The sequence below is a fragment of the Aspergillus nidulans genome, chromosome II (genome assembly GCF_000011425.1).
Source record: "Aspergillus nidulans FGSC A4 chromosome II".
In the NCBI taxonomy this organism is placed as follows: Eukaryota; Fungi; Ascomycota; class Eurotiomycetes; order Eurotiales; family Aspergillaceae; genus Aspergillus; species Aspergillus nidulans.
Window position 1 is genome coordinate 3,421,180 of NC_066258.1, and position 12,635 is coordinate 3,433,814.

Genomic DNA, 12,635 nt, shown 5'->3' on the forward strand with positions numbered 1-12,635 from the left:
TAAATAGACCTATAGAAGCCGCAAAACTATCAAACGTTACTTGATCGTTGATATTGCCGAATCTACCTATTTTACACAGAGAGGACGCGTACAGGCAGAGAAGGTTTGACACTTCCTATCCCGATGGCCCTTGTCCCGGATTAACACCATAAAGGTTTTGTCAGTGCAAGACGAAGTTACGAAGCATAAAAAGGTCGTTGTACTACGAGAATCTTGGTACGACAGTCCATGCGATAAGGATCATTATATACACTTGATCGGTGAATTCGATATGAACGGCCACTGCATCGTGAGCGATGCTCAGAATATGATTATAATCCACCCTGACCACCTTATATCCGCAACGGTTATAGCGGACTCGATCAGCTGTCAACGCAGGGCCGTGCTTCAAGAACGCACAAAGCGAACGTCGGACCTTGGGAAGCCACAAGTATTCGGTAACATCTTCCATGAGTTGTTCCAGGAAGCCATGAAGTGGAATCGATGGGATACAGCGTTTTTGAGGACATTGATTGAAGATATTGCAGTGAGACATGTTGAAGAGCTATATCTGATCCACATGAGCATCAACGAGGCCGTGGACCATGTGATGAGTAGAATACCAGGAATACAGCGTTGGGCAGAGCTCTTTCTTCGTCGGAAACCAGGTGTAGGTACGATCGACCGAGTATACTAGCTTTTACTAACTGAATATAGCCACAATCGTTCGTCGAGGATAGGAACAGTTCGAAATTGAAGTTAAGTATCAACAAGCTTCTGGAAGTGGAGGAGCACGTCTGGTCACCAATGTATGGCCTCAAAGGCAACATTGATGCAACAGTTCAAGTTGCGTGCAATGAAGGGGAAGGTGACAAAAACCTAGTCGTACCCCTTGAGCTTAAGACCGGCAATAAGGAGACGAATCAGGCCCATCGGGCCCAAACCGCACTCTATACCTTGCTACTCTCTGATCGTTACGGTAAGCATAAACTGGGCTTTACTTGTTCAACGGCAGCTAGCTAACGGTGCTTCCTCTAGATGTGGAAGTAACATTTGGGCTTCTATATTACCTCGAGACGTCAAAAATCATGCGAATCCGGGGCATACGGCACGAGCTTTTGCACATGATACAGGAGCGTAATCGGGTTGCGGGATATGTGCGGGAGAGAACATATTTACCGCCAATGCTTAGGAAGCCGTCGATGTGCAATCGATGTTACTCTAAGACAGCCTGCTTTATCTACCACAAACTTGCTGATGACGGAAATGGCGAAACCAGCGGCCTTGGTGAAGAGTTCGATAAAGCAATGGAGCACCTGAATCCCTCACATCGTGACTTTTTCCGGAAATGGGACGACCTTCTCACCAAGGAAGAAACGAGCATGATGAGATTTAAGAGAGAACTATGGACTTTGCTCAGCCATGAGCGAGAAGCGCTTGGACGTTGTTTCGGTAACATCGTTATTGAGCCTGGAACAGCCTGCGAGGACAAAGATGGGACTAAGATCAATCGGTACCGCTATACCTTTGTTAAGAAACAACAGTCGCCCACATTTTCATTCGCTGAATCCCAGATCACCGTCGGAGAGCCTATTGTAATTTCAGACGAGAAGGGCCATTTTGCTCTGGCCAATGGATATGTTGTGCAAATAAGCCCTAAGCGTGTTACTGTCGCGGTTGATCGAAGACTTCACAACTCCAGAACAAAGGCAAGTGGATTTGACTCTATTCTGAACCAATCTTTCAGGGGTATTATGGAGATAGAGGGTGACACCCCTCCATCTGAGTCTGCGGAAGAGACCCTTTATCGGCTGGACAAAGACGAGTTCAGCAATGGAATGGCTATAGTACGAAGCAACCTAATTGCGATGATGGAGAAAGATCTGTTCCAGGCTGGGCAGTTGAGGAAACTGATTGTTGAAGGAAAGCCTCCTGCGTTTAAGCCGAACGTTCCTGAGCTGTCCGGATTAGGCATGGCCGGCCTAAACATCGATCAGAAACAAGCGATCAAGAAGGTTATGAGTGCGCAAGATTATGCACTGGTGCTGGGAATGCCGGGAACAGGAAAAACCACGACCATTGCTCATATTCTTCGGGCCCTTGTTGCTCAGGGGAAAAGTGTTCTCTTGACCTCGTACACGCACACCGCAGTCGACAACATTCTATTGAAAGTCCGAGACGACAACATGCGCATACTTCGCATCGGAACAGTTGCTAAAGTACATCCTGAAGTCCATCAGTTCGCTGAACTCACCGCTACCCCCAAAAAGACCATTGCCGAACTCAAAGCCACATATGAGGACTCACAGGTAGTTGCAACTACATGCCTTGGTGTTGGTCACAACATATTCACTCAGCGTGTTTTTGATTACTGCATTGTTGATGAGGCGTCCCAGATTACACTGCCTGTTTGTCTGGGCCCTATCCGAATGGCGAAGACATTTATCCTCGTTGGTGACCATTATCAACTTCCCCCATTAGTGCAAAACAAGGAGGCACAAGCAGGCGGTCTTGATGTTAGTCTCTTCAAACTGCTTTCCGATGCCCATCCTTCCTCGGTAGTCAATCTCGAACACCAATATCGAATGTGCGAAGACATCATGCTTCTTTCCAACACGCTGATCTACTCCGGTCGTCTTAAATGCGGCACCGCCGAGGTCGCTGCGCGCTCCGTAGAGATCCCGAACATAGGCGGTCTCAAGCAGCACCACCTCAGCGATTTCTCTCAGACCTGCAATAGCCGCCAGCTGTGCTTGGGGACAAGTCAAAGCCGCTGCTGGCTACGCGATCTAGTCGATCCCTTAGCCAAAACTTACCTCGTCGACACGGACACTCTTGGAACACCCGCAGGTGAGGTCGCCAACGGCTCGCGAATCGTTAACCCGATTGAAGCAACCCTCTGCACACAGCTCGTAGAGGCATTCATCTCATGCGGCATTCCAGCCCGCAGCATTGGCGTCATCACATTCTACCGCAGCCAACTCTCCCTCCTGAAACAGAACCTCCGTCATCACCTCCCCGCCCTGGAAATGCACACGGCAGATAAGTTTCAAGGACGCGACAAGGAAGTTATCATCCTAAGTTGCGTCCGAAGCAACCAGGAAAATTACGTCGGCGATTTACTAAGTGACTGGCGCCGTGTGAATGTCGCTTTCACAAGAGCCCGCACGAAGCTGCTCGTCCTGGGAAGCAAGAATACCCTGCGCAACGGTAATGAGCTCCTCAGCAAATACGTGGATCTAGTTGAGAATCAGGGCTGGGTATATAGTCTCCCGAAAAACGCTGTGGAGAATCATATCTTTGACGAAGTTCCTCTTTCGACGTATGACCAATCCACGCCTAGTCTGATTAAGAGAGGTAGTCCCAGGAAGAGCCCGTCGGTGATGAAGAAGACCGCCCGCAACCCGTTAAGTCCTGTTCAACAGAGACTGTTTCCGACGGAACCCAGAGAACCTGCGAAGAAGGGTATGAAGCTCCTCAATGGCCAAAAGATCCTCGGGAATCGACTGGTGTTGCAGGACGTGGTTAATGACCTTGTGGGTTGATGTTACTCTGTTTCTTTTGTCTCTTTTTGCATTGCTTAGTTGATTAGTGTCCCTTTGGCATCTGATTATAGGGTTGTATCTGGTATATCCTTTGGCTTGGTTGGGTTCATGGTTTGTTGATAAGAGCTTACATTGGACGGACGAGCGGTATTAACGGTTTATTGGATAGCGGCGCATCAAAGTTTACACTCAAAAGATGAATGTTCTTTTCTATAGTATCGATGCACCAACATATTCCCAACAGATGAAATGCCGTGTGTTCTTCGCCTCTGCGTCTTCGTCTTTCTCAACAGTATTCCCGCCGCTCGCTGGCAATGCCATGATTGTATACCCATCTTTGCTCTCAATCGCGTCCCTTCCAAGGGTGTTTGCAGAAAGGGCAAACCAAGCAGGCGTCTTGCAAAATCGAGGCGCACTTTTCCGGCTGATTAAGTCAACAAACGCGTTCTAAGTGGTTCCATTGTAGACAGAGTAGAGTAGAACATACAAAAGCGTAATAAACAACTGCGTGATCCAGTGCGGGGGTATAAGCCCGCCCCATTTCAGGCTAATGAGATCAGTGGCTATGGCCGCTTTACCACTTATCTCAGGCGCAACATATCGGCAGAGATACGGGTCTATACTGTCAGTTGCGGATACACGTCGCGAGCGTATAGATACCATGGCCAGCCATTCGGAGACCTCGCCGCAGATGTCTCTTAGATCTGGCTCCGACTGTGTCATGGCATTCAGTTCTGAGAATGAGGGAGTGACGACGTTATCGTAGGTGGTCAAGACTGGTTCACAGGGGATTAGTTCGGGATTGTTGCCCTTTAGAGTTGGGTCGCCTGGTCCGCCTGTTAGTTCATGTCTGCAAGCCCCTGGGGGTTATGTTCTGTACCTTCTGCTACACCGGTTGATTCTGTGCCTAGATCGAAGAATAGCCACGTCGTAGGTTGGTTGAGGACGTTCTTGAAAGCCCATTCTACTCTTTGGAAGCCCTTCTTGCCGTGCAGCATTGATGGCAGCCGTAGATTGAGCTCGATAACTGAAAATGTCATTAGTCAAGCCAACAGAATAAGGCTGTATGGATTGCATACCAAACCTCTCTTTTCCATGTTTCTTGCCGCCAGTGCGGACGGGCTTGCCTGTCAACCCAGTTTTCTCATAGTCTTCTTTGCCCAGTTCCAGTTTCAGAACTCCTAAGACGAATCAGCTAAAACTGAGCGTCGGACAGCGCTTCATCTTGCTACCTTCTCTGAGGGTGAAGACGTTGTCCAGCCCCGACCGGCCTTCCGATATCATAAGGATATTCCCTGTATAAGGCATCAGTAACGTTTGTCTGGATATATGGACGCAAATACGAAGTCATTCCTCCCAAGCCCCTGGCTATCGACCAGGTGGGAGAGGTGCTGGGCCATAGTTAGGTACTCTACCTGACTTAATGTTGGTGTTGAAGAAGTCTCCCTCGATCAGAGAAGAAAGCGTCATAGAAAGGCGAGCATATCTCAGCTTCTGCAGGTTGGAGTCTAATGAGCTCTCAATGGACAAGTAGACCTCCTTTGGCATGGTGACTTCGACCTGGCACTTAGTCAGCGGGCCTCTAATGACTCTAGGGGAAGGATATAGAGGAGGTACCGTGTGCACGAAATGGTTGCTTAGGATTGCAGAGAATGGGGGTTTCTTGATAGGCGGTTGCTTGGGGTCGATGAACTGAGGCAGTTGGGATATAGTGGTGTAACATTTCTCACGCCTAGAGGCGTCATCCTCTTCTAATCCAAACATTATAAGTAGGTTCACGGGGTGCTAAACAATATACTTGCTTTTCAATTGAAAGCGCGAGAGCAGCTTCAACAACGGGACCCAGAGAGTGAAAATAAATCGCGCCTCAGGCAGCACTCACAGGCCGCAACGTCACGGGCGAAATTCCGACAAGCTGAACTTTGCGATGATGATTTGCTGGAGCTCAAGTTACTGGACCATTCCTTCAAGCCTGTCTATCCTCGCCATTTCGCTCATTTGTTGATATCGCTGTTGACTCTGTTCACTCGCAGCTGATTACTGCCGTTACGAGCAAGCAATTCAAACTTCTAGCCCCTCGGGGCATCCAGGCTCCGCTAGCTACTCCGCAGATATACAAACATGGCTCCTCCGCGGCGAAATTTATTGCCTAAAGAACGCTTCAGTTTTGCCTTTGGCTCACTACGGACACAAAGCTATCATGATCCTGCTGCAAAGGGACCTGGGACACATACGTACGTCTCCCGAACGAGCACATTGACTGCATCGTCGAATCCTTGAAAGCAAAAAGCTCATACGTATAGGAATGCCACAGGATTCGCACAATTGCATGGAACCCGACTGGTCAGCTAGTCGCCACTGGATCTCAAGACCGCACCCTTCGAATCTGGAATCCTGAGCGCTCACAGGCGCGATATTCTACGGAGCTGCGCGGTCACACCGCAGGGGTCGAAAAGGTCCTCTTCAACCCGGCCCGAGACTCTGAGCTTGCTAGCTGTTCTAGTGATGGCACGGTGCGAATATGGGATGTACGTTCGAAAACATGCGTGAGCCGTTTAGAGGTCGGGAGTGATGCGTTTACTTTGTCGTGGTCCGCCGACGGGAAGGTCCTCATCGCTGGACGAAAGGTAGGATATAATCAACTCACGCGCGCGCAACCATACACCTACTTACGCGAGCTAGGACGACACCCTCATTCCAATAACCGTCGAATCTCCCTCATCTCCAACCGTAACCGGCCAGGTAACCTCCGCCGAGCCCGCCTTCTACAAAACCCTTGACCCACATCCACAACCTGTCCAAACCAACGCAACTACCTTCTCACACCACATCCCACCCGCCGACCTTCCCAACCCGACCCGCCACCTCTTCGCCACAACTGGCGAGGGCACCGTCAAAATAATATCTTACCCCTCCTTCGAAACACTGCATACTCTACACGCCCACACGTCTGCCTGCCTGTCCATCGCCCTCGCCCCAACAGGTCGCTACCTTGCCGTCGGCGGTAGCGACGCCCTGATCTCTCTTTGGGACACAACGGAGTGGATCTGCCGGCGCACAGTTTCGAGTAATAACGGCGGTGCCGTGCGTGGGGTGAGCTTTTCCTTTGACGGGAGGTTCATCTGCGGCGCGTGCGATGAGAAGGAGTGTGGTGGAAACGGGATTGAGATTTTTCACGCGGAAACCGGAGAGAGTGTGCATACTGTTAATACTGGAGGTAGTTCGAACACGGGTGTTTCGGCGGTTGCGTGGCATCCATCAAGGTACTGGTTGGCTTATGCGGTTACGGCGGATTATGGGACGCCCGGGGGGTTGAGGATCGTAGGGGCCGCCGGAGGTGGGGGGTTATAAGTTGAATTTTACGGCGATATCTACCTTTTTATTGCATCTTTTTGCGGTTTCTGTTATGTTCATGGCGGGTAGATAGGTCTAGTGAATGTCTGTTTGCCTTTGATATCTCAATATATAGATATGCACTACAGGAGTCCGATGCTTGGATGTGTGAGTCGAGGTTATTTCTTATAGCTCGCTAGCTATGGTCAGTGATATACACTCTAGAGATGAGATTCCAATGTATTTTCACAAGGATGTATCCACAAAATAGGATTGCCGACTACCCACGTCTCAGAAGCAACCAATACCAAACACCTAACCAAAACTCCAACAATCTTTAGCCCAGGCCACCGAATTCGAATCCCACAAGTCGTTAGTATATCATTATTATTTGGTGAATATGTGCGGAGGTTGATGCCGTCAAGGAACATTGGATGGTATTAGTTAGGATTCCACTCCTCAGAGCCCAGGATATGTGCCCATTGGGCATTGTTGAACCCATCCATATCAGTGTTCATAAGATCGATCCCCCCAGAGTTCAGATCGTTGAGATCTCCGTTGATATTAATTTGGAATTCCCAAGGAGCCGGCATATCTGTATTCTGTTGCGGTCGGTGCGTGCCACGGGGTGTATTCATGGAGCCCATGGATAGTAGGGGATTAGTGTTAGAATTGGTGTCATTCCTGGGATTCGAATACTCAATGAACGCATTCACGTTCGTACTCTCCAACCTTGACGATGTTGTCACTGCTGAATCTTGGATTGATGTTTCCAGTGCGCCAGAAGAAGACCGGGACTGAGCTTGTTTCGGTGATGAAGAGTGGTCTGTCCGCATGAACGAAGGCGTGGAAGAAGAGTTCATGGTCGATGAGGCGGAGCTCTCAGGAGCCGAGTTTGAGTTCGTTACGTCGTGGAAGCGGGGCTGGGGATCGAGATCGAAAAGGATACTACCTGTAGTGGCGGGGGCTGCGGAATCGTGGAGAATATCTTGGGCTTTGCTGAATCCTGGTAGATTATTCATAACGGACAATGGCGGTACTGCAGAAGCAGCAATGGAGGTAGAGTGGGAAGGTTGCTGTCGTGGAGGCTGGCGCCGTTGGCGAGTCGGAAGACAGACGGGAAGATTAGCCCGGTTAGGGTTGCTATCAGCGTCTGTAGCGGCGTGGATAGCAGGGTCCCATGTGGTACAATCGCCTACTTTGTCGGCATTAGGTGAATTATTGAGCGCTTCGGAGTATAGAGCATTCTGTCCGTGGAAGTGATGAATAACATCAGTGATCAATGTCTTCGTTGCGAAGTGGCGAGCTGGTAGCATGTGCTTACCTCTCCATGTGTATGCGCTGAGAAGAAATTTTTGCTCTTACTCCGACCATTTGGTAGTCGGATATCTTGGAATGGTGTTCCTTCAATGTCGACTTCTAATTGAACGAGGAATGATTCGGTAAGAGGATTGTGATTCTTAAGGGCCTCGAGGACAACAAAGACGAACTGCAAGGAGGAACGGGCTGCCGTGTCATCAGGGCGGAACTTAAGATACTGTACAAAGACGCGAGCCGCGACATAAACGCAGAATGATACAAAAGGGTTCATCTAGTGCTTGTTAGCTTGCGCTGTGGTAACCAGGCCGCCCTGTTATCTTACCTTGGTCATATCCATCGAGCTAACCATTTTCATGATGCTAGAAATTTGATCCGCAGCGACGATACACCTCCGCTTACTTTCTAAGATTATCTGGTTTGGCATGCCGTTTTTCTCAGCTTTGAAGATAGCAGCTTGGTGGAGACAAATCGTGGATGTGTGGACCGCTAGATTACAGAACAAGACATTCGGATCTGCAATACCGGCAGGAAGTCGCAAGTGACTCGGCATCGAGAGTGCAAAGTGAAGTAAGATATTATCATGAGACCTGTGACGCTGCCAGAAAACGCCATTGAGATCGTTGTCATTATCTTGAGGCTCGGGGCGATGTAGATGGGTTAAGTTCCGACCAAGTAGGCACGAGACGAAGGCAACGCTTGCGAATGCTGATAGTTCCTCCAGGTCGCTGCCTAACAGCACATCGCTGAGACGGGGAGTTTTTTCTGGTTTGCCGTTGGTGAATGCTTCCTCGCTGGCGGGAAGATTTGTCATGATCTATGGTTCTTTGTCAGTTCCTTTGGTATCGCTTAGTTGTGCGGAGGTAACTGACATCTCGCTCATCAATACAAGTAGGCCATCCAGTCCCGATACTTGCATATCTATCAACGTTGAATGCCATCCAGAAAACCCTTCGTCTTTCTTCCTTCTCCGTCCAGTCTCTCGGCAATGGTAAGCATTGCTTTACCTCAAGGCCTTCGCCATCCAGGCGGTGCAGTCCGAGCATGACGGCTAGTCTAGCGGCTGACCCAGCACTTAGCCATGCCCTAGGGAAATACATCATTTTGTATTCATAGCTGCCGATAAGAAGCCATGCTTGACAATGCGTCAAAGTGAGGATTCCCTCACCAAGACCCTTCATCTGATCCAATTCGGCGTATTTCCGAGCCCTTTGGTAGAAGAGTGCATGTAGATTAGAGTACTTTTCGCAGACAGCTGATGCGTGTGCCCAAATGATATATTGTAAGCATGCTGGAGGCCGCGAGTTTGGAGCAAAATCCATGGCTGCCATGTACCGAGGACGGTGTATGATTGGCAAAAACGGGTGTATTTTGTCGAAATAAATCGCGTTCCTGACGAGAGTGTGAGAGGTTTGCGCTCGGGAAACGAGAGCATACATACAGCTCATCGATGACCTCCCGGGCCGGGAAAGGCTCCTCCAGACCCAAACTGATCATATCCCATGCAAATGTGTTCGCTGCATCCATCCTTTCCGGTGTAAAGGGCATCTGCCCCGCTGCCGTTGGGCCTTCTGGTGGAGATAACGAATTGTTCATGCTGCCCATGACATGCATCTCGGTGCCGGCAGGCTCCTTCGACAGGCCAACAGGGAATGCATGCTCTTTAGGTTGTGGTACAGTGACGTTATCCGGCTCTTGGGTCTTCAACAACGTCTCAACCTGCGCTTGAGTTCAAGAAGAGCGTTAGCACCGATTACAGGACCAGTAGACTTTAACGCACCTAACCTGGCTTCCAACTGCTTCACATATCCCCGCTTCGGACCACTCTTCTTCCGCGCCTCATCGTATGTGCATTCATGGCCTAGACGCGAGCAAGTGCCGCAGCTGGGCTTCCTCCCATCGCATCTAAGCTTCCTCCGCCGACAAACGGCACATGCTATGCGTTTCGGGCGCGGGACGTAGCTGTTATCGCCGTTATTGATGCTCGCAGCTGCCGCGTGAGAGGGGGGTTGGTTCGTGGGATTTTGGTCGTTATGCGCAGCGGGGAATTCAAAGTTCAGTTGTTGCTGGGTTTGACCGTCTCGATAGCTAGCCATGGCGTGTCGATGTCGTGGGGCTGCGGTCTCGATTCGGAAAGTTCAATCAAATATGCGGAATCGGAGTCAAGAGGCGCTCGACCTCGGTCACAGAAAAAGTGTGAAGAGGCCTGGAGACCCCGCATCAGGGAGATTTAGTGAAGTCAACGGCTCGGAGAAAATAGATAGCTATTAGAAGATATAATGTCGCAGCCTCGAAGGAATCTTCGATAGGCAGCACTGCGCCACGACAGCTGGGGCTTGGGTCGGGTCCGATTGTGAGCGGGATACGAGCGCCACGTCTGCGTCTCGTAAGTCACAACTCGCAATCTTTGAGTCATAAGCCAGCGACTCTAAGGTATTCACTAATTTTATAGCCTTGAGCACTTTTCAAGAGTAGATGCACGTGCATTGCGTAGCCTTCTATGGACGGTTACCAGGGCGAGATCGTATTGCCCAACAATGCAAGCCACTAGATTTGATATGAGCCCGTTTATTACGGCATCATTGTCAAGCTGATGCCTTCAAAGGAAACGTCATATGCAGGCCTTTGTATTTCTATCGTTGCCTGTAATGTACAATTCAACGCCGTTGCAAAAACAACCGGAGCGATTTCGGTCCCAATAGAATCGCGAGAGATCCAAGGTAGACAAGAGCATATCCCGCTTGATAGGTAAACATTCGTATAATACAATAGTTACAGAGCTGAAAGAGCAAACGTCCCATGATTCCCAATCTTGATGAGCAGAAGCACGTCTAATGATATCCTCTGCGACGCTTGCCTTGGTTCCGGACTCTTGGAACAACAACAGCTTTGTTGATCTTCCACTTGGGGCGAGTTTTGTAGCCAGATTTGGCCTGTATAACCCATTAGCAACTTGCAGGAACATACAAAGGACGAGTTACGTACCGGCAGACCCCAAGGACTCTTTGGATCAACGTTACCCTTCGATTTTCCTCGTCCACCACCGTGAGGGTGATCTTGAGCGTTCATGGCAAGACCGCGCACCGTTGGTCGAATGTTAAGCCAGCGTGATCTTCCAGCCTTTCCTAGTTGGGCATACTTCTTGTTTGGGTTGCTAGCGACACCAATGGTGGCACAGCAATCTTTGTGAATAAGGCGCACCTCCCCACTTGAAAGGCGAATGGTGATATGCTGGAGAGTGCGCTCACGGGCTTGCTTCTCGCGCTGGGTCATGGGTTTCTTCTCTTCGCCAGCCGCTTGGCTTTCTTTGCTCTCTTGATCGGCTGCAGCCACCTGATTGACACCCTTGGAGATAACCGTCGCGAACGTACCGGCGCTACGGCACAGCTGTCCACCTCCGCCAGGACGCAACCCGACGTTGAATATGAGCGACCCCACCGGAACCATGTGTAAAGGCAAGCAGTTTCCTCTCCAGGCAGTTCTGGCAGCCATCACACCAGGATCAACAGTTCCTCCCATGCTCTGCCAAAGGTCGTCGGGAATCCCAGCCATGTAACTTTGCACAACATCTCCTGCCCTCATACCGTCTGCAGCCAGGATATAGCTCAGCTTCCCAGTTTCTTTACTGCGAAGAAGCGCAATATGAGCACTCCGTCCGGGGTCATGCTCAATGCGCTCAACAATGTGCGGACCGGGGGCATCTCGTTTAAAATCGACCATCCGAATTCGGCGCTTATGACCACCACCATGGTGCCGGACGGTGACCCTACCGCTGTTATTTCGGCCTCCTTTGCTGTGGCCTCGCTTGGGAAACGTCAACTTGTGTACCGGGCGACCTTTCCACAAATGGTCATTGATGGGCCTTCGCAAATGTCGAACACCGGGAGTACGCGGCGTATATTTTCGGATGTTGATGGTCGAGTCCTGGCGAACAGGAGGAGGAGCGAATGAAAGGCTGGGATCAATGCTCGAGCTCGAAGACTCAACAGAAATAGACTCTGTGTGCTGCTCAATACCCGTGGAGTATGAACGGGGGAGAAGAGAAGACACGCATCGAAACGGGAGTCGAATGCCCCTAAAGGCAACCCGATGCTGAAGCATATTGAACGTTAGGCTCCTGTGGGACGGATTCCTGGGTACGAGTCAAATGTCCCAGGTGCGAAATTGTCTGAATCAAGCGCGCTGATTATTGCTGAACCATACTACTCCCAGTCCCGCAAAGTGCCGTCAAGGAACCGTGCCTGACGAGTTGCAATTCCCAATAGCACTTCCACTCCGGACGAGCAAAAATGTCTCCGGATGATTTGCGGGTGCGGCGGTGCGTTAAGTCACGTGAAATGTACCGCCTGTTCTGTGGCTGAAGCAGAGGTGACATGTGACCATGGCTCGTTTGCCCCCAAACCCATTATGAAGTCCAGTTAATTGCCCGGGTAACCGCTGTTTGTTGGTGCAATGTCCCGT

The 12,635-nt window shown here is 50.2% G+C and overlaps 5 protein-coding genes across 5 annotated transcripts, besides 1 other annotated feature; 2 read left to right on the top strand and 3 right to left on the bottom strand.

Moving 5' to 3' along the window:
- Positions 1-12,635: part of a sequence feature (contig 1.61 483..865047(-1)) that runs on past both edges of the window.
- Positions 272-3,524, top strand: ANIA_03653 (bifunctional ATP-dependent DNA helicase/ssDNA endodeoxyribonuclease DNA2; the record flags this gene model as incomplete). The annotated part of the gene is made up of 3 exons (XM_656165.1): positions 272-649; positions 697-958; positions 1,018-3,524. The coding sequence occupies 3 exons, from the start codon at positions 272-274 to the stop codon at positions 3,522-3,524; spliced, it is 3,147 nt and encodes a 1,048-aa protein (XP_661257.1).
- On the bottom strand, positions 3,668-5,288 carry ANIA_03652 (ribonuclease P protein subunit p40; the record flags this gene model as incomplete). The annotated part of the gene is made up of 6 exons (XM_656164.2): positions 3,668-3,948; positions 4,012-4,360; positions 4,405-4,551; positions 4,604-4,705; positions 4,757-4,819; positions 4,940-5,288. The coding sequence occupies 6 exons, from the start codon at positions 5,286-5,288 to the stop codon at positions 3,735-3,737; spliced, it is 1,224 nt and encodes a 407-aa protein (XP_661256.1). The 3' UTR covers positions 3,668-3,734.
- Positions 5,646-6,875, top strand: ANIA_03651 (WD repeat-containing protein; the record flags this gene model as incomplete). Its single annotated transcript, XM_656163.1, has 3 exons — positions 5,646-5,758; positions 5,839-6,151; positions 6,207-6,875. 3 exons carry the CDS (start codon positions 5,646-5,648, stop codon positions 6,873-6,875), a joined length of 1,095 nt encoding a protein of 364 aa, XP_661255.1.
- ANIA_03650 (putative C6 transcription factor Prf) lies at positions 7,025-10,413 on the bottom strand. The gene is made up of 6 exons (XM_656162.2): positions 9,955-10,413; positions 9,616-9,898; positions 9,047-9,383; positions 8,500-8,991; positions 8,182-8,394; positions 7,025-8,104 (listed from the first exon to the last, which is right to left on the bottom strand). The coding sequence occupies exons 1-6, from the start codon at positions 10,268-10,270 to the stop codon at positions 7,298-7,300; spliced, it is 2,448 nt and encodes an 815-aa protein (XP_661254.1). The 5' UTR covers positions 10,271-10,413; the 3' UTR covers positions 7,025-7,297.
- Positions 10,807-12,420, bottom strand: ANIA_03649 (mitochondrial 54S ribosomal protein RML2). Its single transcript, XM_656161.2, has 2 exons — positions 11,160-12,420; positions 10,807-11,107 (listed from the first exon to the last, which is right to left on the bottom strand). The coding sequence occupies exons 1-2, from the start codon at positions 12,273-12,275 to the stop codon at positions 11,006-11,008; spliced, it is 1,218 nt and encodes a 405-aa protein (XP_661253.1). The 5' UTR covers positions 12,276-12,420; the 3' UTR covers positions 10,807-11,005.

Bases quoted from the DNA above. Each gene is read 5' to 3' on its own strand.
- ANIA_03649 (XM_656161.2), bottom strand. From the start codon at position 12,275: ATGCTTCAGCATCGGGTTGCCTTTAGGGGCATTCGACTCCCGTTTCGA. The intron at 11,108-11,159 runs GTACGTAACTCG...TGGGTTATACAG, and splicing joins AGAGTCCTTGGGGTCTGCCG to GCCAAATCTGGCTACAAAAC.
- ANIA_03650 (XM_656162.2), bottom strand. From the start codon at position 10,270: ATGGCTAGCTATCGAGACGGTCAAACCCAGCAACAACTGAACTTTGAA. The intron at 9,899-9,954 runs GTGCGTTAAAGT...CTTGAACTCAAG, and splicing joins GCAGTTGGAAGCCAGGTTAG to CGCAGGTTGAGACGTTGTTG. The intron at 9,384-9,615 runs GTATGTATGCTC...CTTCTACCAAAG, and splicing joins CGGGAGGTCATCGATGAGCT to GGCTCGGAAATACGCCGAAT.